At 32.4% G+C, this 23,888-nt stretch overlaps 4 protein-coding genes across 9 annotated transcripts; 1 reads left to right on the top strand and 3 right to left on the bottom strand.

The window, feature by feature from the left end:
• Positions 1-5,478: 5,478 nt before the first annotated feature.
• On the bottom strand, positions 5,479-9,227 carry LOC18611539 (Haloacid dehalogenase-like hydrolase (HAD) superfamily protein). The gene is made up of 11 exons (XM_007047842.3): positions 8,777-9,227; positions 8,598-8,691; positions 8,144-8,188; positions 7,966-8,016; positions 7,560-7,634; positions 7,441-7,474; positions 6,744-6,799; positions 6,563-6,622; positions 6,067-6,126; positions 5,930-5,976; positions 5,479-5,842 (listed from the first exon to the last, which is right to left on the bottom strand). Exons 1-11 carry the CDS (start codon positions 9,145-9,147, stop codon positions 5,794-5,796), a joined length of 942 nt encoding a protein of 313 aa, XP_007047904.3. The 5' UTR covers positions 9,148-9,227; the 3' UTR covers positions 5,479-5,793.
• A 424-nt stretch (positions 9,228-9,651) lies between these two features.
• Positions 9,652-11,411, bottom strand: LOC18611538 (mediator of RNA polymerase II transcription subunit). Its single transcript, XM_007047841.3, has 5 exons — positions 11,251-11,411; positions 11,031-11,130; positions 10,712-10,769; positions 10,269-10,625; positions 9,652-9,884 (listed from the first exon to the last, which is right to left on the bottom strand). Exons 1-5 carry the CDS (start codon positions 11,284-11,286, stop codon positions 9,782-9,784), a joined length of 654 nt encoding a protein of 217 aa, XP_007047903.1. The 5' UTR covers positions 11,287-11,411; the 3' UTR covers positions 9,652-9,781.
• A 2,465-nt stretch (positions 11,412-13,876) lies between these two features.
• LOC18611537 (EPIDERMAL PATTERNING FACTOR-like protein) lies at positions 13,877-15,002 on the bottom strand. Its single transcript, XM_088810370.1, has 2 exons — positions 14,499-15,002; positions 13,877-14,410 (listed from the first exon to the last, which is right to left on the bottom strand). The coding sequence occupies exons 1-2, from the start codon at positions 14,622-14,624 to the stop codon at positions 14,162-14,164; spliced, it is 375 nt and encodes a 124-aa protein (XP_088666496.1). The 5' UTR covers positions 14,625-15,002; the 3' UTR covers positions 13,877-14,161.
• A 5,884-nt stretch (positions 15,003-20,886) lies between these two features.
• Positions 20,887-23,787, top strand: LOC18611536 (F-box protein FBW2-like). Of its 6 annotated transcripts, none has more exons than XM_088802969.1 (4): positions 20,887-20,998; positions 21,592-21,684; positions 22,008-22,351; positions 22,780-23,787. In XM_088802969.1, exons 3-4 carry the CDS (start codon positions 22,044-22,046, stop codon positions 23,429-23,431), a joined length of 960 nt encoding a protein of 319 aa, XP_088659095.1. In that variant the 5' UTR covers positions 20,887-20,998; positions 21,592-21,684; positions 22,008-22,043; the 3' UTR covers positions 23,432-23,787. The 6 variants fall into 6 exon arrangements, with proteins under 6 accessions (XP_088659095.1, XP_088659094.1, XP_017969649.2 ...); XM_088802968.1 differs by having other exon boundaries at positions 22,000-22,351; XM_018114160.2 differs by lacking the exon at positions 20,887-20,998 and adding an exon at positions 21,040-21,255.
• The last annotated feature ends 101 nt before the right edge of the window (positions 23,788-23,888 follow it).

The following is a 23,888-nucleotide window of genomic DNA, read 5'->3' as shown; positions in this document are numbered from 1 at the left end:
TTTGTTATACGTATTTAGAAGATACAAGACAAGAAGCGAATGCTTAAGCTTGTAGCATTTAGCATTTATGACTAGCTGTTTGGATGGTTTGGATGGTAGAGTACGCGATGAAAGTTAAAAAGTAGCAGCCGCATTTTAATTAGGAAAGGGAGAGTAATTAAGTGGTTTGGTTCGTTATACTAGATTTGATAATTTTAGATACGACACGTTAACACGACACGTTAACACGACACGAGAAAATACAGATTAAACAAGTTTTAAGTTTAGTCTTAACGTATTTCATGTTTAATTGTATTTAACACGTTAAGACACGAAAATTTTCATGTCTGACACGTTAAGACACCAAAATTTTCGTGTCTAACGTGTTAGACACAACAAACACGTTTAAACACATTTACTTAATCGTATTATAGTATTTAAACGTGTATACGTGATACATTTATTAACTTATTAAAAATTAATAGTTAAAAACTATTTTAATCTTATATAAATAATTTTAAATAATTATTTTAATAATTTTTTTTAATTTTATAAAGGGTATAATGTAATTATACATGCTCAACCCTAATTTTTAACTTTTGGTGACTATTTGATGTTATTATTATTTTTGTTTTGTTATAATTATTTTTATAATTATAGATTTTAAATTTAAATAATAAAATTATATTTAATTATAAATATTTTTATTTAATCGTGTTAAACGTGTTAATCGATTTAAACGTATTATTAATTGTGTCGTGTTGTATATTGACAAGTTTAATAAACGTGTTAATCGTGTCGTGTCGTGTTACACGTGTATTAAACGTATATATGTACGTGTTTTAAATTTAAGACACGAACATTAAATTTGTCGTGTTCGTATTTAGCTTTAACGTGTTTCGTGTCTAATCGTATTTGACACATTTACGATACGTTAACACAAATTGTTAGGTCTACGTTACACTTAAAATTTAAATAGATTAAATATTTTAGAAAATTAACCAAATTTAAAGGAGGATTAAATTAATTAAACATCAAATTGGTTCGATTGGTCCGATTTAGACTATCAGATCAAAATTTTATTTAATTTTTGTAAATTACAATATCAAAACTTTTAAACTTCACCCATAATTATAAAATATACAAATAATCTAAATATAAAAAAAACATAACATTTGTTCCTTCACTCACATAATTATATCTTTTTACATAAACTATCAAATTAACATTTAAGATTTAACATAACAAAAAATTAAATAATAAAACTAACATCTACAAAATAAAACTATCTAACAGTACCTGAGCATTTGGCTTATTAGTTGGTATATGATTCTTTTGTTTAAAGAATAAGATTCGAATCTCTCTTCTTTTAATTATAAAAATAAAATAAAATAAAACTATCTAACCCAAAATCATTAACCATCACAAATTATTAACTTAAATTTCCTTCATAACTTGGCTCTTTACATTCATTCACATAAGCTATCTAACAATTGAAAGAAAATAAAAAATATATTTAATATAAATTTTTTGTAATAACAAAGTAAAAGAAGATTAAAAATGAAAAATTATGTAAATAGTCATAAAATTTAACATTTACCTCAATTGAAGTGTAAAGAATGCATTTCTAACCTCTTCACTTATCCATTGTCAACAATGGAAATAGAATCCACAATTTCAATTTTTGACATTTCTAAAATGCATAAACAAAAAAAAAATAAAAAATAAAGAAAAAATAAAATAAAAAATTACAATTAACTAATTTAACTTTTTCAGTATCTGTCATATTCAACTCAATCTCATTGAAATTGAAAGATGAAGATTCATGTAATCAATCTTGAGTATAAATAAGGGCTTGTGCAAGCATAGGAACTTAGGATTTAAGTTTAGGTTTTGAAAAAAAGAAAGACTAAAAAAGTAAAGTGTAAAGTAGTAAAGGTGAGAAAAAAAGAAAGAGTAAAGGATTGGATGGATGGTTAAAAAATAAAAATGAAGAATTGAAAATATTGAATGTATATTATATTTTATGTGAATTTAAAAATAATATATATAATATTATATATATTAATATATATAATTACTTTAATTTTTTGATCGGTTTAGTCTAAAAATTTTAAAATCCAAAATCGATCAAAAAACTAATTAGATTAAATATTTTGGATCAATTGACTCAATGGACTAATTAAATTAAGCCATTTTATTCAAATCGTATTAGATTTGGATGAGTAATTGATTTGGTTTTATTTTGCTCACCTCAATGATTAGGTTTTATTTTATTTTTATTTTTAGCAAATGGAGGAACGGTTGAAATTTTCAGATAAACGACTTGACGTGAACCAAAAATTAAGTTGGATGAATTTCATATATATATATATATATATAATCAATATAACGTAATCATTTGTTTTATATGTAACTAAACTGCTAAGGAGTCGACCAAATTATATTTTGACTATATATATATACATATTAATCACAATATATCCTAATTTACATATAAAATATAAATATGAATAAATACATACATCTATATCCTTAAAATTCATAAAAAATAATTTTGCATATTTTAATTCAAAAAATAAATAAATAAATCATTTTTAATAATTATATAGAAAAAATATATCCACTATATTACGATACATCGCTTACAGTAAAAAACATATTATGTATCATGTGATACATTTTCAATATTTAATTAAATATAATATAATTCTTTTTAAAAAATAAAATATAATTATTAATATATATAATTTTTTATAAATATCGTATTGGATGATTGTACTAAGTTAATTGATAACTACAGTTTGTGGTTTGGAAGCTACAATTTGAATGCGACAATCCAAATGGTCGCCATGTTCAATGTGAAGATGCCACCGGCTAAAGGCTCTTGGCCACAAATAAATTTACCAGCCTACTTGTCTCCATCAATTTTTTGGCAGGCCTTAATTATAAAGGCTCTTGGCCACAAATAAATTTACCAACCCATTATATCATCGCAATACTTGTCCAGTGCTTGTCCAATCAATATTTCCAACAACCTTATTTTGTACATATGTATTATTGCACCCGTGTTGGTGTCCGTAGGCATCCGAGATCATAAATGTCGCACTTTATTCAATTTAATCAAATCAACTCCAAAATGTAATTCATTTCTCTCGTAATAACTATATTGAAAGAATCAAATTAATATTTATACGCATTCGAGTATTTGATTCTTTGATTAGTACATAATCTCTTAATTAAAGAGTAGAGTTCAAATATCTCTCTTTTCATTTATACAAAAAATTAATATTTATGTACATTTTCTGTTTATTTTTCAGTAAAAGTCAATGAAAGTTCAAGAGTTTTTATAAATTCATTATTGACTTTGATTAACAAATTTGCATTTGTCATTCATAATTTTTTTAAATTATTTTCATTATTTTATCCATCAATTTACTGTAAAAACAACATGATATGTGTGTGTAAATGTCATGATAATATGAGCATCACAATATGTAAAAAAACAGTTTAAATAAGTCTTTTATAGGCCAGATAAAAGTTAAAATAATTTAAATACCCAATTTGACAAAATTCAATTGCAAAGTCTGATATAATCCCAATGCGGAAACTGAAAAGAACAATAGAGCAAACCCTTGGAAGGAGGGAGGGAAGGAGACTTCTGTTGTATGTATATATTAATCTCAGAGACATCGATGATTTGGGCTTAGGCTTGTTGGACATATTGAAAGCTTAGGTTCGGGCTTGAGCCCAGGTTGGTCTACTAATTTATGATAATTTTGCAAAAGCGGTTCAAGCACGAACTACAGAATGATATCCCACACAAAACACTAGCAACAACTGGCAATTAGCTACCCTTTTAAATTATCTGAGTTTTTCTCTTTTTCTTCTTTGTTAAATAGAAAAGATTTTTAATACTTGATGGTAGATATATTATATATCAAAGAAAGATTATGTTTTATTTGAAGAAGCCTGTTGAGTTGCATTATTACAACTTTAAGGTACAAATGGACCTGAAAGCAGATTAGGAACAAGGTAATAGGCTGACGAGAAAATATTGGATACAGAGCAGAAAGAAAAGCCAGTAGTACAAATGACAAGGTGCTTAATTATTGTAAACCAAACTAGCTAGTTTTCCCACTTAACCAAGAAGGAGAGCCTCCTTAATCACTCTATCAAAATTACTAAGAGAAGATCCACCGACATTTGTAGCAGCTTCAGCTTTCTTCTTCCATTCCTGGGCATTTTGCCTCGTCTGATTTCCCTTTTCTCCTTCCATCATTCCCTTAACAAGACCATTCTCCAACACAAATTGTAATCTCTCTCCTCGACCTCTCTCTATAAAAACTACCAAGAAAAAAGAAAGACCCAGCAACAAAATAATAAATTTTTAAATTTTTTTGTTTTTATAAAAATTAAAAAAAAAATTAAAATTTAAAACTGCATTTAAATACTATTTAAAAGTTTTCTTTCCTTTTCACAAAAAATGATTTTAATGTTAAATACATTGTTTCTTCTTTTCTCTTCTTTTTTAGGAATTGAAATATCATGATCTGATTGTTTATTAGATCAACAAAAATTTAATACTATATAAGTTTGAGGGTTATTCCATTTTTTTATTGATTTCTTTGATTTTAAAATCTAAAATTGTATATAAACTTGAAACGTTTCGTTATAATTTATTAAGTGATTGAAAATAATATGAATACTCTTTATGATAATTTTAATCGAAATTAGAACTTATATAATTTATTTTGTTAAACAGTTTTAGTTTAATTTTAAAAATTATTAATTTTTATAAGAGCTTCATAATAGCTTTTAAGCTAAAAAAAAAAAAAACTAAGTCAAACAACTCTTGGTCTGATTTTTTCTCAATTCTACTATCTCTCATAAGAAGTTTCACATTAATGAAAAGTTTAATAAATTATAATATTATTTGTCACAGATCTATATTTTTAATAAAAAAGAGATACCAAGTTAAAGAAGACATTTATTTATAAACTTAAAACTTATTTCATTTTTTACTGATTTAGGATCCACCACATTACTTATTTGAATTGATCAAATTCGTATTTGTTGTGATCAAAGTGGGGCTTATAGTCTTCCCTCTTAGAATGAAGAAGATCGTATTGTGAATGGAATCATGAATATGGGTCAGAGGGGTTGGTGTAAGTCGTAAAATATGTACTCTGCAAGAATATAATTCAGCAACGCAGACTGTATATATCACGAGCTACCAAAAAAAAATGTAAGTGTCATTTTCTCTCTGTTTCTTTTTTTTTTCCATTATTCATGAAAAAGAAAACAAATTAAATGGCACATGAATAAAATCAACTTTTAGAAGGAGGGAGAGATGGATGCCTTTTATGAGTTGATTGAACAAGTACAGGTTGGATGGTTTGAATGCCCAATTCGGTAAAGATCAATTGCAAAGTTAAAATAATTAGACTTTGGCAATAGAGCAAACTCGTAGAGCTGAGGGAGGCAGAGATGCCTGTATGCAGTAGGAAAGAGAAATTTTGAATTAAATTATTTGCAATATTTTGCTGCCTCAATGTTATAATTCTTTTACATTTACAATTGCCGTCTATGAATATAAAAGTACAAGACAAATCACAATCACAGACATATCATCTAATTCTTTTTCTTTTTTTTTTTAATTTCCTGGGAGGAGGCAAGTAGGTAAAATAAATGGCTGGGTTATGATTAGATGCACTCAATAAATGTTTAAAGGCAAGCAGTAAACAAGCAGTAAACAATCTATAAGATCAATGACGATCTTGCTTTGAATTCCAAGAATTTGTGCTGAATCTCCTAATTAGCAGCAGCGACATTTTGGAGCAATAACTCTAAGTCACTCAATCTGGATGGACAATCAGAATGATAAGAATAAAACACAAATTGGGAGGGAAAAGAAAAATATACTACCTGAAATGAAGTGGTGGCATACCTCACATTACTTAAATCAGGGTAAATTGCTATAGAACCTTTGAAATCCTGAACAAAGTTAGAAAACAACAACTCAGTTGTCTCAACGAGCAACTGTCGAACTACCAGTTGTCAGCAAGTATAACTTATAGACCTCACCTGGTCAGCAGTTGAAGAAGTATAGGTAATCACACATGCCATCCCAGCTTTTGTTGCTGCCTGCACAGGTGAAATAAGTTTGCTTAAACTTTAGTCATGGTTAATAAACTTGTTAGAGTCTACGGCTAGAAAGATTGACATTGTCAACTAGCACAAATTCATTGCTTCAATAACTCTTACAGTGTTACTAGAGTTACATGATTGGACACAGTTTCTTCGCAGAAAGGTACAAAAGTAAACTTAGTTTGACTTAGATTTTAGCTAAGGTAAATGAATTGGATTCATTGTGTAATGGCCTAGAAATATGTAGAAAGGAACTCAAATTGAATAATTTGAAACACATATTGGCTGTCAACTCTCATCATCTAATCAATTGAAGATAAGAACCAAAATTCAAAAGATAAAATGCAGTTTTCTCCAACTGTTGGACCAAATTTAGAAGTCATTGGTCTAAAATTAACATGTCTATCTGTTTTCTAGAGTATAGAAGATCCACCTGTAGTCCAATCACACTATCCTCTACCACCAAGCAATCTTTCTCGGACACGCCTAGTCTCTGCCATATATAAGATCTTTGAATCAGATCCGCATACAGAAAGCAAAGATTGAAAGACAAGAAATATAAGAATAGGCAACCCTATGGTTAAATGCACATGATAGAGTTCACTGATAGCTACCTTGGCAGCTGTCAGATATATTGATGGATCAGGCTTCTTTTCCTTCACATCATCACCTACAAGCATAGAAGAAAAGAGAATAAGAGTTGAAGAGTCGAAAATCATCAATAAGGAAAGCAGAGAAAGAAATGACAAATTAAAAATGGGTCAAATGCACAGCCACAACCTTAAGTTGATCTAACTAAAAGGAAAAAGTACAAAAGACAACCAATGAGAGTATTGCTTTAGGAACATATAAAACTTCAGAGTTTAATTCATATTGAATCAAGTTTACAAAATAGCTTGTCTAGAATCATTTCTTAGGGGGGGACCTAAATTATTCCGGAATTTTATGACAACTCCAATTCCAAACAAAATAGGTTGCATTTGTAACTGCATTGCACTAATTTTCCTTTTCTCATGCATTTTATATAGGGTGAGGAATGGTATGTCATTCTTTCAAAATCCAAACAGAACTTCAATTCAGTTCTGTTAGTTTCAATTTATTCAAAGCTAGTGAATCATCAGATGAATGTTGTTCCAAACAGAATTACATCTGAATTTCTATTGATTATACAAAAGAATACTGAAAATTCCACATAGAAAGAATGCACCTCATATATCATACTGAGAAGCCTGCATTGAGTACATGTTTTGATTCACATAGGTGTACAATACATCTAACAACCAAGACATGTGTTAAAAGTACTGAACATACCTGCAAGAAAGCAATCAAGACCCTGAAAACGCTCCTATAACAAGATACAAGAAAATAAAAGAATAAGGAAACAGAAACAAAGGATACTTGTTGATCATGATGTTGTAACCAGAACATACCATTCCAATAAGGTTCTCAAGACAGAGTATAACCGAACTTTTAGTTGCTGCAGAGCAAACAGCTAGCTTTCTTCCCTGTAGAATGGAATGGAAAACAAAATGGCATCACAGGAAAATAACAGATAAAAGAAACAATTCAAATACTATAAAATAAATTGGAAAAAAAAAGGAAAGGAAAGGAAAATAAAAACATTCATCCAGAAGTGGAAAGAGATTTCTGCACTCTGGCCAATAAAAGAAAAGAGAGATTTCTACACAACCCAATGCAACCAAAGAAAGAGGTTTGGCAAGGTGACCCAAATAGGGAAAACAAAAGCAAAAGACTGCATCTACAGTGACCCGATTGGAAAGGGAAAAGAACATGAATTTGATTCTCAATCTTAAATGATAGTAAGTTGTATCTTACAGCAGCCTTGGCCTCATCCATCAATCTTAAAACGCCAGGTCTAGGTTCCACCTGATAAAAACAATACCACTCTATAATACTCTAAACAGCTTCTAATTGAATAATAATGGATAACCAATTCAGATTCAATGAAAAGAAAAATGAAAATTGTAATGCAATGAACAATAAGTTTCCTTACAGTTCCAGATTTGATTATTTCTTTGTACCTTTCAGTCTTCCAATCCTGCAAACACATAACAGGATCACATCTATCAGTAGATAGAATTCCATATAAGCTAACATAATTTCTTTCACTTGATTCAAAAGGAAAAAAAATTCTTAATAAAAGCCACTCTAAATCCTAATTGGGTTTTTATTCCTTGTTTCCTCCAGCTTTATACATTCACTTAATCAAAAGAAAACTTAATTTCCATTACATTACACTGAAATGATAATAATAATAAGACTTTATAGTTGATGCACTATTGATGTATAGTTTTACTATTTATCAATGAACTACAACTATTATCTCATCAAAATCAATGCTGATAATTAAAAATTAAAAATAAAAAAGAAAGAATAATCAGATGACTAGCCGTGATTCATTGATAATCACCACATCACAAACATGACCTTAATAATAAGAATAATACCTGAAGAGTGTCAATTAACTTGGCTCGCTCCGCATCACCCTCAGGCGGTGTTTCAAATATGGTAGAAGATGGCCATCCATATTCCTTGAAGTACCTTCAAAAACACCAAAAAAAATTCTCAACGACAACCAAAAATAAGAAAAATAAAAAAAAAACCCAGAAATATTAAAAACAAAAACCATCTCATCTTGGGTTTGCCACCGCCAATCCGGTTCTGGAGCACATCATAAAATTCAGGTTCCCAGTTAAGAGGCTGTGAAGAAGGAGGGCAACGAACATTGAAGTGAGAGAAAGCATCGTTGTAAGCTTGGCGGTGCAAGTGTTCGGATTCTAGAATGACTCCGTCGCAGTCCAAAATGAGAGCTTGAAGAGAATGAGAAGCTGAGACGACAGAAACCGAGAGTTGTCTTCGTTTTCTCGTGTTTGTTAAGGAAAGTGATGATGGTTTTTTGGTTTGGAAAGTGAGAGATTGTAGGGAGTAATGAAAGAGAGAAGAGAATTTGGGAGAGAGATTTGGAGGAGAGAAAAGGAGTGTGGAGTGAGAGGCCATGGCTTGGCTGGAGTGATTGGTGTAAAGTGGAAAAGTTTTGGTTTTTGAGTTGAGGAGGTGAAATTTGGCGGGTTTGGTTCGTGTGGCTGTGGATAACTCCAGGCAACTTTCTAACGGATTTAAACGATCGGTTTCAATGAAAGAAAACGATGCTATTTAGACCCTCATAGTAAAATTTTGACACAAATCTGGGGCACCATTTGGTTATCTTTGCCTTTCGAAACGTGAGTTAAATTTCTTCTTCGTCTCGTTAGATTGAAGATTGAGTGACAAGGAAAACTACATCAACTACTAAGATTGTTCATGTACTATTATAAACCTGATGATGGCTTACCATGCAAATATATTTTGCGATAAAATATTCCACGGAGGAGAAGTTCCACGGTTTAAGGCTCAGTTGACTGACAGATTCCTTGTTCCACCCACATATTGCAGAAACTCCACAAGTACACCCTCCTTTTTTATCTACAAAATCTTTTAAGTTAAAAATGGGGATTGAAAATATAGCATTCACAAGGTATTTTTGACAGCCATATATAAGAGGGGAAATGAAATTTGGCAATGCATCATCTCCTTCATCATTCGTGCAGAGTACTTTTTTAAGTTTTAACATTCTGCAATTTTACAAATTCTATTACAAGGTTGTGCCCCCACCATCAGACATGAGAGATGCAGCAGCTGCAGCAGCTGTAGGGACAACTCCAGTCGAAGCACCAGGCTTTGACAAATGCAGCAGCCTGCAGAATAAAACACCACCAGCTTGAATGAGTTGCATATAATACAATCAAAAAAGTTACAGAGCCTAGAATAGGTCCGTTTAATCTCCAATTTATTCTGTTAACTCGCTTCCTTAAATCAGGATCCACCAAAGACTTGATACCATGGACTAGAAGGTAGATGGGTGTAATTACAACCATATCCTAAGAAAAAAAAATTTTCAATTATAAACACTGAAAACAGATTATTCTATATGCCTTAATGCAAATGATACTTTATAGTCAGGATTGTCCAATCATCAGGAACTGAAGAAAGCATGGCAAGCTTCTAAGTACAGACTAGAATTTGATTAGATAGACAAGTTCTTTAACCATGCATCTTAAGAACGTAGATGGAACTCTTACGGAGCAAGATATTCACAGAAGGATGAAACAGCAGCAACAACTTCATTATAATTTTCTGAGGTCGCAGGGGCAGTCACTTCAACAAGCTGTATACCAGGTGTTACAGGCACAGCCTCATCTGTTGCATGCAATTTAAGCATCTTATTAACTGATGAAACGGTTACAGTTATTGGAGCACCCCTATGGAAATGAAAGGTGAATCCCACTCTCAGCAGCTCATAATCCAACTTGTATCCCAGTGCATAAAATAATCGAAGCACATTCTTGCTTGCTTTGCTTTCTACCATACTCCTAACCAGAACCGAAATTTGCTCTGCACCAGCACCCCTCATTGCACCCCCAACATGTTTAACAGTCCTACAAACAATATAAAGGGTTTTAATAAACATCCAAAATAACAATAAATTACCCAGAAATGAAAAAAGCTAGAAACTCCAGTTTACCATGTAGGTTCAGCCTGCTCAATATCACACAATAATCTGACCTCGGAAGCAACAAATCCTGTAAAAGTCTTAGCGTTAGAAAGGCAGAACCTAACACTTATGAACAAATTCATTATATTATTCTTACAAATACACCCATGTTAGAAATTGGAAAAGACACAAGAAATCATCAATTGATACATGATTCAGCAGGAAACTCATTTACAACATTAACCCAACGGGTTAAAACGCTCATATCACCCAACAAGCAAGAGTATAATTTACATACTTGTAAACATAACCAAAGCTTTTGCAGAGTGAAAAAAATTTGATGACTTACCAAGATTTGGACCACTTTTAAGGCAAATTTCATGGACCCCTAAGCGTTGCCTATGAACACCACAAAGACCTTGAAGTAGAATTTCAAGTGCCTCAACATACTGCAAATCTCAAAATAATAATAAAAAAAACAAATCTTTTTAACGCGATCACCATAGCAAATTTACTTCGGTTAACATTTCTAAAAAAGAAAAGAACGATTTCGGGTATGAAACTCTTACCTGTGTCTCTATAATTCCTTGAACAACACACTCCATTTTTACAATTTTATTGATTTCAAACGCTTAAATGCAATGCAACTGGTAAACCTTCGCTGCTGCGAAACCCTTTCTCTCCTTTCTGGTCTGAGTTTCGTTGTACTAATTTGAGCTGGGCATGGGCTGGATTGTGCCGGCACCCCACCCGAAGAAAAAGATGGGCTGAAACTTGAAAAGGTTATCAAGTTGTAGTGTTAGGGTTGTGACCCAATCAAAGACCATAATGTCACTAGGCCTAATTTAATTCCAAAATTAAGATTTTGACAAACCTATAAAGAAAAAAAAGCAATTAATTTAATTTTTATTTTTTGATTTAAACATGATTTTTACCTTTTCACCATTTTATAAATGATTGAAAATTCAAATGAGAATATAAAAAAAATCTTATTAAAATTTGTTATTAAATTGTAGTACTGAGAAAAATTTTTGAATTATAATTTCATCTAAAAGTTAAAATGGACTTATTGCTTAAGGTAAAAAAATTTAAAATTTTGAAACCCAAAATACTTTGTTTCAATTTTTGCAATTGAAAAGCTCTTCCATAAGTTGGGTCAAGCATCCGATCGAACTTTACATTAATTTCTCTTGTGGTTCATGAATTTGTTGAACGATTTTTTATAACATGTGCCCTTATCATTTAAAAGAATTACAATTATCGCAATTGTTTATATATCTAAAGTAATTTTATTTTCAATTATTTGTAATTGGGTCATGGAATGACAACGGTCTTATTTATCATTTTACTCGTTTAACTTAGATATAAAAAATAATTGAACTTATTTATGAAATGAATTATGGATCCTTGTATATTGTATAGTGATTCGTATTTTCCTATTCAAATCTATTAAAAAAATATTTTTTAAAAGAATTCTTAAATTATTTAAGAAAATTTAAATAAATTTTTGTCTTCTACTATGTTAATTAAGTTTTTATATTTTTTTTGATCAAATAAATTTTTATAATTAATGATTGATTAATTATTATTAATTAAAATATTATTTATAATTTTATATTTATATTACGTTGACATAGTACTAACATGGAAGGTGAAAAATGTTATGTGACACTATTATCATACCACATCATCATCCATTATAATATATTATAGTGATACGTAAGTAATATGAGACTCAAAATGATAAATAATATATTGATTAGTGACAAAGATTTAATTGAACATAAAATAAAAAATTAAAATTTATTTATTTTTTAAAAAATAATTTAAAATATTTTTTAAAATTATATAAAAAAGTAAAATATTGCAAATAAAATAATTGTTTGGAAGAGAAACACAGATAGGCATTGAAAAAAAATACAATTCCAAAACAGTGTCCTCGTGATTTGGAAAATTCATATTGCATCACATGAAGATAGGGCTGCACTCATTGAGAGGACATTGTCAACGAAAAGGCCCCCACTTCAAAAGGTTGGTAAAAAGTAGGAGCAGTTACATAAATTCTACATAACCTGAACCTCCATAATTGCACCCTCTTTTTTAACGACGTTGCTTCCTTTGAATCAAAATTTCAACTCAATTTGACCAAATCGATTAAACGAAGGTTTTACAAATTATATATATATATATAGCTTAACTTTATTTTAAAGTCTTCATCAACCTAACTGTAACGTGTAATTTTACAGTCACTATCACATGTGTTTCATTCCATTATTGACTAAACATCAATGGTTAGAGAATCTTTAAAGATTAGTGTATGCTTGTCTAATCCAACTTACGATTATCATAACTTTGAAAACTTTTTAACTTTTATATTTTTCCGATCATTTCAATGACGATACTGACTGATACTTATACATTAGGTAATATATTACATCATAGACACATAAATATGATTAAAATATGTAATTTGATTTAATGATAAGTATATGTATTATGATTTTAAAATATTTGATACTAATTCTTTTAATTTCAATAAAAAAAATTCACATTATAGGTTGTAGGGACCGCTGTCATTAAGGTATGATTTAATAGGCGAGCAGGTGACCAGAGTCGTAAGTAAAGAGATATGACTACGGGATGGAAGAAAATAGATTAATGGGCCTACCCAAGAGGCCAACACAAAGGAAGAACAAAACTGAGCTAAGCGAAGTTGTTGGCACTAAGATCTTTGCTTTAGTGCGTATCTATCTGTACGGATGCACTCCATTCGGACTTGTGGATTTTTACATGGAACTGCCATGCTGTTACAAATGTTTCTGTAATAATGCTTTTATTTGATAACTCCATTCATTTTTATTTTTCCATTTCTTTCAACACATTAATGCTTGCAGTACATCTGAGGGACCATTCACAAATGCATGTACGTTTTCTTTCACAAATTTAACAAACAGTTTCTTTGGCATGACAAATACAACCTAACATTTATTAATAAAGAATTAACATGTTTCCTGCAGTTTGGTAAATTGATGGGGATTGGGGGAGACAGAAAACGGGGGAGAAGACATGAGAAAGAGATGGATACATGATGATGGGCTGATGGCCTCCATGAAAATCCCGAGAAGATAAAGGAGAAAAGGCCAAGAAAATCGAAAGCTTCAGAGTTGAGGAGACACATTGACAAAGCAAGTAATGTATAGCAAAATAAATAGAAATAATCCATTCCGGAGGCAGCAAAAGAGTGGAGAAAAAAACTCACGGGCATTGTTGCAAGTTGCAACTTCTGTACATGACTATAAGATTTTAAAGTATACATTTAATGCTCAAAATCTGCAAAGAATCCCAGAGACCCCACCAACCCCCCCTATCAAACAATTTCTTTTTCGATACAAACGGGGACAAGAACAAGAAAAAGTTTACAATAATTCAAAAGCTTAAACCAATGAACAGCAATTTCAAACCTATTGAAGATTTGATCGTTTAAGGATTGTAAAAGTTTTTACCGCAGCGGCATTTCCAACCAAGAGGCTTGTAATTGGAGTATTGGTTACCTGATGGGTCAAGAAACTGCATGGAATTAGTGATTCCTTTGCTCAAACCTGGTTGAAATCGTTCATGGCTGGGTAATGTAGGTACTTGGACCGCCATGCAAGGGTGGCATCCGTTGCATTTGTTGTGGCAACTTGGAGGAGTTGATCCCAGCCTTGTTTTCTCCTCAAAGGATAAACCCTGTTGAAAACCCAATGGCACCATTATTAGATTCATCCAAGAGCATAACCTTAGGAAAGAAGAGAGAGCTGGGGCTTCGAATGCTGACCCGAGGGGAGTTTGGAGGCTGCAGCTGGCCAAGGGAAGCGGCTGGAGAAAGAAGAAGAAGAAGAAGAAAGCAAAGGGAAATAACTAAGGTAGAGGTGTGAAGGAGGAGAGAAATAATTGAACTCATAATGATCTTGAAAGGATTTCATGTAACCATGAAGTCAGTAATAATAGAATTGCTCTCAAAACCAGCTTGGCCAAAAACCAAGAAAGAAACTAAAAAGATGGAAAAATCAATGGAACTCTAACTGCAAGTACATAGGAAACTAACTTACCCCCCTGCTGCAAAGGCAAGGCAAAAAGCCAAAAACCAAAGCCAGAAAGAAAAGGAAATGAACTGGCTAAGTTACAAATACGAATAAAAATATTGGCAGCTTAGTTATGAGAGAAGAGAGAGTAGGAAGGAAGAGATGGGTAATAAATTGGGGTATGTGGTGGTGGGTGGTGGTCTGACCTCATTGTGTGAAAAGAGAGAGAGAGATAGGGAAAGGTGGCAGAAGAGTGAAAGGAACAATTCAGAAGAGGCAAACAAATTGGGAGAATCCACATCAGAAAGGAGGGGGACCCAATAGGTCTATTTCTTTTTTTATTTGATCTCTTACTTGATTAGGGTCTTGAGGAAGGGCCTGGCTAATTGCAGCTGTTAAGAAAGCGAAAGGATCGTGTGTCTGAGTTTTGGTGAAAAACAAAGAGGGAGGCAGTGGTTAATTTTCAGCATTTAATAACTTCAGACTCACTCTTTGATTCCCAAGTGTTGCTTCAAAGTTTTTAGATTATGGGGTTTGACTGCGACTTGTTGAATCTGTCATTTTCACAATGTGGAATGTTAATGAAACTGAATTAAATTAAATTAAGAAGGACAAAAGTGCAAATCCAAGAATCAAACAAGAGTACAAGGCAATCCAAGCAGTTCTCTGAATTTGAAAATCAGTGCAGAATTTAATCCCATGTTATAAATGGATTCACTTGAAATTTTACCATATAAAATTGAGGCTACTTTTCAAGTCGATTTGATCTTTGTTTTTGAATTCGGACAATTTACCATTTTGAAACAGGTTTATACGCTATGGTCACCGCAATAGAATCTTAGGATGGCTTGTCATTTGAACATAAGATGCTCATGGCTTTTCCCGATTTCTATGTTTTTGTCTTAGGATGAATAAAAGCTCTAAGTCACTTAAGACAAAGAAATTAAGAAAAATATAGTGCCAGGCTTTATTTTTGGTAAATATCAGAGAAGAAACTGGCTCTTTTCTCTTGTCCTCGAAGGTTAGGTGCTTGACATTTGCCTTGAGTTTGGCAGCAGTGTTCAAGAACCGGTAAGGAAAGGAAAGTAGAAAAGCCAAAAACACAGAAAAGGAAGAAAAAAGGATAGCATTATGTCAAACTTTCAGGGGTTTTTCATAGTAATTTTGTTTCTGATATACCCACTTGACACAAATACACCTCAATCTATTCCTCTACATCCTTGACTCACTTGGCAGGTACAGGCCAGAACCTGAGCTGCTGAGCACCATATACAACCTGGCCATTTCCTCTTTGTTAGCTTAACCTGGAACCGCAATCAATTTTCAAGATGACCTTTCAATGCAGCTAGACAAATTCCCATAAACTGAGAATGATAATCTTGTTAACCAAGTAAACCAAGAAAATGTTGTTTTAAAATAACAAAAAGAACAGATATTCAGGATTCAGATTACACACAACAAATCAGCTAGTTTCGTGACTAGATACGTGCCCATAGCAACGCGTGAATAAAGCTCATAAAAAGTGCCTGCCTGCTGCCTGGCTGAGTTTCCAAGTACTCTAACAGAGGGCCTGGCTCCTGCCACCGTTTTTCAGCACTTTCTATCTCTACGTTTCCTGATTTATCGCTGTGATTTTCCCCTTTTTTTTTTTTTTTTAAATCAGATGCGCCCATTAGTCAATCTGCAGCAAACAGTAACATAACATATCCCCACAACTCTCTCTCTCTTTCTGACTTGTTTTTATGTAGAGTTAAAACTTAAAAGACTAAAGAGAAGAAAAGAAAGATCTTGGCTGGCAGAGAAGTATTCTTTCGCTTTTGAGGTTACATCTTTTTCCAGTTTTATCATCAGAAAACCTGTAAAAAATAATTGTAAACCTTTTAAGGACTTGTTTGAGTTTTCTAATCACTAAGCTATTTACGTTACTGCCGTCTGCCATTGTCACAACAAACTTCCCATGCACAGTTCAGACAGTGAGACATGGTTATCAGACTATGAGTATATACGACTCTCCGACTCCCATTAGACGCACTAAAATGAATTACTTCTTTTATAATTTTCGTATCAAGTCAAACGTGAATAATTAGTTTGAGATGGACGAAAATAAGATTTTGTTACGCCATATGATGAACATAAGTTTAGGTTTCATGAGATTGTAACTTAAAATTTCTTAATCAAGTATTTGTTTTTAGTGTATTTAAAGTCCTACTAAGACTGCTCTATTTTAACCAGTTTATAGAGTAAGCATTTTTTTCAGGATGAAAAGGAAAGGCTGATGATTAATGGGAAACTGCTGGTTGCGACTAGCTGCAGCTGCAGAAGACTTGTCATACAGAGGTTACGTATGAGAATCGGATGGTACAAAGTAGTTCACATGTAATCTGATAATCAGATAGATTCAACGGTCTTGATTTCCCCAATGCCGAGCCGACTTTCTTTTTATTTTTTATTTTTTGTGTATAAAATTACGTGCCGGGCGTGTTGGTCGCTCAGTGAGGCCACATCGCCCATTTTGCACCAACCAAACTAATTACTATTAAGCTTAATGGTAAGCGCATGTGTAATTTGTCTTTCTGTTCGAATATCCGAACTCAATCTTTGAACATGAATTTGTTGATCCTTAATTGTGATTTAAATCATCTATTAACCCCACCAAGAAAAAGAAAAAAAATACATATATCTAAAGGTAGATTAACCAATTTATTACGTTATGCAACTAGGATTTGGCCCTTAATGATTCACTCAACCTCTTGGGAAGTAGCTGAGTCGCAGGACTCTTGGCTGTCATCCTATATCCATCCCAAAAGTACTAAAAAGAAGAATATGAATAAATGCTGGTATTACAACTCTTTGGCATGGTGGTCCGTTGTCCCAAACATCATTGCATCTATGAAACATGGTTTGCAAATTTCGCAAAATGGCAGTGCAGACGCACATGCTTTGTGGGAAGCAATGCAGATGGCAGCTGCGTCCTGTTGCTGTGAAATGTGAAGATTGTAAAGGCAGTTCAAAATGTAGAAGCTGTTGGTACTAAGCTTTGTTCCTGTAGCCTATGGGGACCCTCGATGCCTTTTTCATAACCCAACTGCTCTTGGCCTAAATCAAGGAGAAAAACTATCTATCAGGCTCAGGCTTGGTTCATTGTGGATAAACTTTTCAGTCCGCACTTCATGCCCAAGGATAACCTTCTGAAGCCCAAAGTTTTTCTTTTGAAGGTTTCCTAATTTTAATCAAGTGCTATCTTTTTGTTAAAAGGATATGCAAGAGCTGGGGTTATTTGTGTGCAAATGGTTATTTTGATTAATTCGATTTTAAATATTTAATAATTAAATTAATCAAAATTATATTTAATAATAATTAAAATTAAATCAAATTTTATAAATAATGAATTAATTCAATTAATTTGATTCGATTTTTTAAAATCAAATTTGAGAAAATTTATTTATTTATATATAATTATTTATGTTATATTTTTTTAATAAATCAATACTATAAAAATATAAAAAAATTATAATAAATAAAATGAATACTCATAAAAACAATAACAAATAATTAAAAGTATAGATAAAAACAATAATAAATAATTTTGAGCAAATAACTTAAGTTCGACTAAAAAAATACCTAACCAAAACCAAATCGAATTAATTTTAATAATCAAACTATCCTAATTGAACTTTTCTAAGAACCGAATTAACCGAATCGAAAAAATCGAATTTACTTCGATTTGGTTCAATTATTCGATTCAGTTTGCATTTACACATCCCTAACCGGAGCTAGAACCCCAACATGGGGAAGTGCAGACCCTAAGGGATGCTGAATCGTTTGTAGGAAGATTGAAAAGTTTGAAATCATTTTTCAAAATCTAATTGAAATAAGAGAATATAAACTTGAATCTCTTTTTTACATGGATCGATAAGTTTATTATGTTGAAGAAAAACTATTTGATTTGGAGGGAAAACAAAGATACGAAAATGAGATTCCATTTTACTGCCTTTTTACACGTTTGGTCACCTTAATGGACAGGATTTAGATTTACGAATACCTTTATTTTTTAGTGTCTTGTCTTAGTACAAAGATGTACAAAGATTCAGGGTATTATTTCCCGCTTGATTTTGATATGCTAACCACCTAGCATTGTTGTCCTACAGCTAGGTGTTTGAAATTTTGGGATTTTCGATTACTGTTTTTATTGGTGTTTGTTTGTTGGGGAGATTACACTACAATTTAAAGTTGTGCAGATTGAACTACTGCAGCAATGATTCCTTTCCTTGTTTTCTTTGTCATATTTTTTGCTACTTGTTTTCTCCAATCCCTTCTGCCATGCATATTTTCTCTACAATATTTGGAAAAACTTCTGTTGCCACTGAGTTTGCTTCATCATATCGTCTCTTATTTCTTTCCTCACCAATGTTATAGACACAATAATCATTCCACCCCTGCATGAAAAGGAATAACAGGGAAATGGCATTCATTTAACAGGACCTCGCCATGTTTATGAGTCTGGTTTAGTGCCCAGCTTGTTAACATAGAAGGCCAGGGCCATGATGAAGTGCTTAATTAGGAATATGATCAACTTTGGGGGCCTTTGCAAAATGATAAAGAGTCCAAAAAAAAAAAAACATAGGAGTCCGGACAGAATGCCAATAAAACACATAATTATTTTGTCTTTACAAATTTGTATTACTTAAATATGTTATCATTAATTTTTGCCTTCTCCCATTGGATTCCGGACTATTTAGCACAACCCTAATTCCTATTATCACCTTCCAAGTACAAGTGGCAGTAGATGTAGATTTGAAATTGGCTGGGGTATACCTAGATTCCAAACAAGTAACCACCAAATTAAGAGCCTCTTCTTTAGGTCACCCCACCCCACACCAGGCGCCTTGCATTTCAACCGAGTCCACCCGTCTCTACTTTGCCCCAGAACAATCACCTTCCTTTAGTAGATTTTAGAATTGAGAAATCGTATATGAACTTTATACCAAACAACGGAAGCATAGGATTAAGGTTTGTTGTAACCAATTTTTTTCAATAAAAATTTTAAAATTTATGATTTAGGGTTTAAGGTTTAGATTTTTGGATTTTAGAATCAGAATTTCTTATTAATAATATATAATTAGATACATGGTGTAAACTTATGAAAAGAGACACCAAGCATGATATTAAATAAAGATTTAAGATTTTTATTCGTTTCTTTTTTTCTCATAATTTTAAATCAAATAGAAATTCTCTACCCTCATTTGGTACCCCTTCTTAATGCCCTTTTTATAATTTTACACCAATTTTAAGATTTAGGATCTATAATTTAGAGTTTCAGAACATAGGAATTTTAGTCAAAAATAAAAAATTAAACATGTGATGTAACATTATGATAAAGATATTGAATGAAACAAAAGATTTTTATTTGTACAATAAGAATAATGTAATAAGAGATTTCAAGTTTTCAATTCAAATTAGGTTAGAATTTTTCTGAATTTTGTTAATATTGTCATTAAATGTTCTACTTAGTAAGTTAAAGTATACTTTATGGATTGCGTTTGCAATAGATAAGATTTATTGTTGGCAAAACAAGAAGGAAGACGCTTCACCAAAAAGAAAGGAAACTCACAGACATAAACATGTAATTATAATTATTATTTAATTTCTTTTTTTACTTTTATTCACTATTTTTAATTCTCTTTTTACTTTTATTCACTATTTTTTTAATAATAGTGTTATTCAGTAGTTAAACGTGTATTGCCTATAAAGTTAAAATTGCATTATACCTGCATTTTTTTTTTAAAAAAATTCTAATCGTATTTATTCAATTATAATTTTAAAAATTAACATTAAAAAGTTTACTTATTTATACTCTGAAATTTATATTTTAGAAGATTTTTATAAAAAAGTTTAAAAATTATAATTTAAAAGAGTTTTCAGTAAACTTTTTTGGACATGAAGAGATATCGAATTTATTTATCTTTCAAGCTTTTTTTTTTTTATGTAATTCTCAAATCCAAATAGATTTTCTTTTAGTACTAAATACAATAAAGATAGAAAGAAGTTAAAGACAAAATAGGGAAAGGGCTAAAGAGTGAAGAGTCTCCCTAGAAAATATCATATCTCTATCTGTACCGCTAGGCATAAATCAGAAAGTAGCATGCTAAGCATCATCTGCCATCTATCGACCCAGCAGCATTCCACCAACAGTAGAGTCCAGAGTGTTGAGCATCCCCCATTCGGTCTCCCACTGTTACCCAAACCCACAAAAGTAAATAAAAGACCCAACATTTTTTCATTCAATTATTTTACTTTTCTTTCACGTTTCTCTCTCTCTCTCTCTCTCCATTCCTTTCTTTGTTGTTTTGGTTTGCTTTTATTTTTCCTTGTTCTTTCTGTAGTCTTCTACTGCTACTTTAGCTCTACCCTCTCTCTCTCTCTCTCTCTTTCAGCTTTCTCTCTCTTTTTAACCTCTGTTTCTGGCGGATAAACCGGGGTCTTTACAGATCCAGGAAAACCCAACTTCTGGTAAAATCTTTTTATTCTTCTTTCTTTCTTTCTTTCTTGCTTTCTCTTTTTCCTGCTATCTGTAAAGTGTAGTCTAGTACTACATATGTTCATTTTTCTTTTGTTTTGTCAGTTTTACTTTTTCTTCTAAAAGAACATATTCTGTGCACAGTTTTTCTGCATTGACTTATTTAGTGATGTTAATTCGGATAAAATCATGTCAATGTTCTTGGTTTTAACTCTCTGATCTATATTTCTGAGCATTAGGCTTCTTGTTTGGATAAGTTGTTTTTGTTTTTGTTGTGGAATTGGTTTCTTTTAGCTATTTCTTGATCTGGGTTTGCTTTATTTTCATAGTTATTCGGTCAATGTGCTGGGAATAGAAATTTTACAAGGTGTGTGGATTTGGGTTTCTAGATACTTGAAAAGACTATAGCTTTCGGTCTCCAGGTAAAGTTTTTATTCTGGGGTCTTCATTTTCTATCATCTTTCTCCTTGAGGCTTGCCTCTTTTACCAGGAACGCAGATTTTATTGATTGTTAAAGGCCTGTTCTTATTGTTCAACATTACTATTTGGATTTTGCATTTGCTAATAGTTTATGCTTCATTTTTATTGGCTTCTGATGAGCTCCATATATCTTTATTTTCTTTCTACGAAAAGATTATGACTGATTCTCAATTAGCTTCTGTCCTCTTTTTTATTTTAGAACTCATGTAATTTCAGTTATTGTTTATAGAATCATTCTCATTTCTTACTGCTTGCAGCTCCATAGCTGGTTATGCTTTAGCAGGAAGGGAAGCAGGATTAGATGGAAGAGGATGGTGAAATAAGGCACTGGGATGAATTGATTCCAGATGCACTTGGGTTGATTTTCAAGAATCTTTCACTCCAGGAGATACTTACAGTTATCCCAAGGGTCTGCAAATCATGGCGGAGAGCAGTTACAGGACCTTATTGCTGGCAGGACATTGACATCGAGCAATGGAGCCAACACTGTCTGCCTGAGACCCTGGATCGCATGCTTCAAATGCTGATAAATAGAAGCTCAGGTTCACTCCGCAAGCTCTGTGTTACCGGTCTCCCTAATGACCGGAGCTTTTCATTCATTGCAGATAAGTAAGGACATAACATGTTGCCATCAATGTCTCTTAAATGCATTTTCTGTTTATATCCCTTTGGCTAAACTAATTTGATTCCTCACTTTCAGTTTAACATGGTAAATGAAAAAAGGCTGGCATTGGGTATATACTGGTGTTGAAATGTTAGCTTAGGCGACTAATATTACTAAACAGCAAATTACATAGTACATAGTTAAATAGGGATGACGCTTCTTGTAATTTTCATTTTCCCATGATGTTGCTGAAGTTCTGTATTTTGAATATCTTATTGATGGGGAAGGGAACAATAACCAACTTAATGGTAAAAGAATCTGAAGGGGATTCTAAGATCAGTGGTGACATGCTGTTTTATTTATGACTTCATTGTGGATATGGTAAATTGGATTATTGCATTTGTTATTTACTCTTATTTTCCCCTACTTCTAGTGCCAAATCTCTTCAGACTTTGCGGCTGCCAAGAAGTGAAATAAGTGATGCAGTAGTGGAACAGGTTGCTGGCAAGCTCTCGTCAGTAACTTTCTTGGATGTTAGCTACTGCAGGAACATTGGGGCTCCAGCCCTTGAAGCAATTGGCAAGCACTGTAAGTCACTAATGGGTTTGAGGAGAACAATGCACCCGTTAGAGGTAATTGACAAGCAGTCTCAAGATGATGAGGCCCTTGCCATTGCTACCACAATGCCAAAGCTCAAGCAACTTGAGATGGCATACCTGCTTATTAGCACAGAAGGTGTGCTCAAGATACTTGAAAACTGCCCTAAGCTTGAATTATTAGATGTGCGAGGATGCTGGAATGTGAAGCTAGACGATAATTTTGTGAAGAAATTCTCCCGGCTGAAGGTGGTTGGACCTCTTGTTGTGGATTATTTTGGGATGAAGGGCTGGGATGATTGTTCAAACTATTCAGGTTCCTCTGGTTACTTGGCCTGGGACTTTATTGCGGGCGATGTTGGTGTTGATTACGATGAGATATCAGATGGGGATTGGGAAGATGACCAAAGTATGGAAGATGTGGAAATGAGGTTCTATGATGGTTTTGATTTGGATAATGCTGCGTTTGATTGGCCCCTCTCCCCATGAGGGTTTGTTGGTAGCTTTTCATAATTGGGTTGATAAGCCCCGTCAACCATCTCCACCACTGTCAGGCCTGCTGTGGTGGTTACTTCTTTGCAGCCACTTTGCTATGTACAAACATTTGTGTTTCTAAAGTAGTATATAGGACGAGTTTTTCTGTGAGTGTCTGTAATAAAAGCTTGTAATTTTGTAACAAAATGTTTCCCCTAGTAATTGATAGACATCTCATAGCGTTTCCATGCTCTTGTACAGTCCCTGCAAATAATTATAAAATTCGAAGTGGGATTGTAAAGATAGTCCGGATTGGTGTGTTTGGTGACTTCCATGGTATATCGAAGAAATTGATCAGATTGTGACAGAAAGCAGGATTTGCCTTTTTTATCTTTTGACTTGTGTTGATGCTTTAGGTTTCTTATCAACAAAGTATTTCCAAAGGTCAATTTTGAGGATTGGAAGAAAAGAG

Source organism: Theobroma cacao, chromosome 1 (genome assembly GCF_053813885.1).
Source record: "Theobroma cacao isolate CCN51 chromosome 1, ASM5381388v1, whole genome shotgun sequence".
Taxonomy (NCBI): domain Eukaryota; kingdom Viridiplantae; phylum Streptophyta; class Magnoliopsida; order Malvales; family Malvaceae; genus Theobroma; species Theobroma cacao.
The sequence above is the reverse complement of the archived record's forward strand: the minus strand, read 5'-3'. Positions and strand labels throughout refer to the sequence as shown.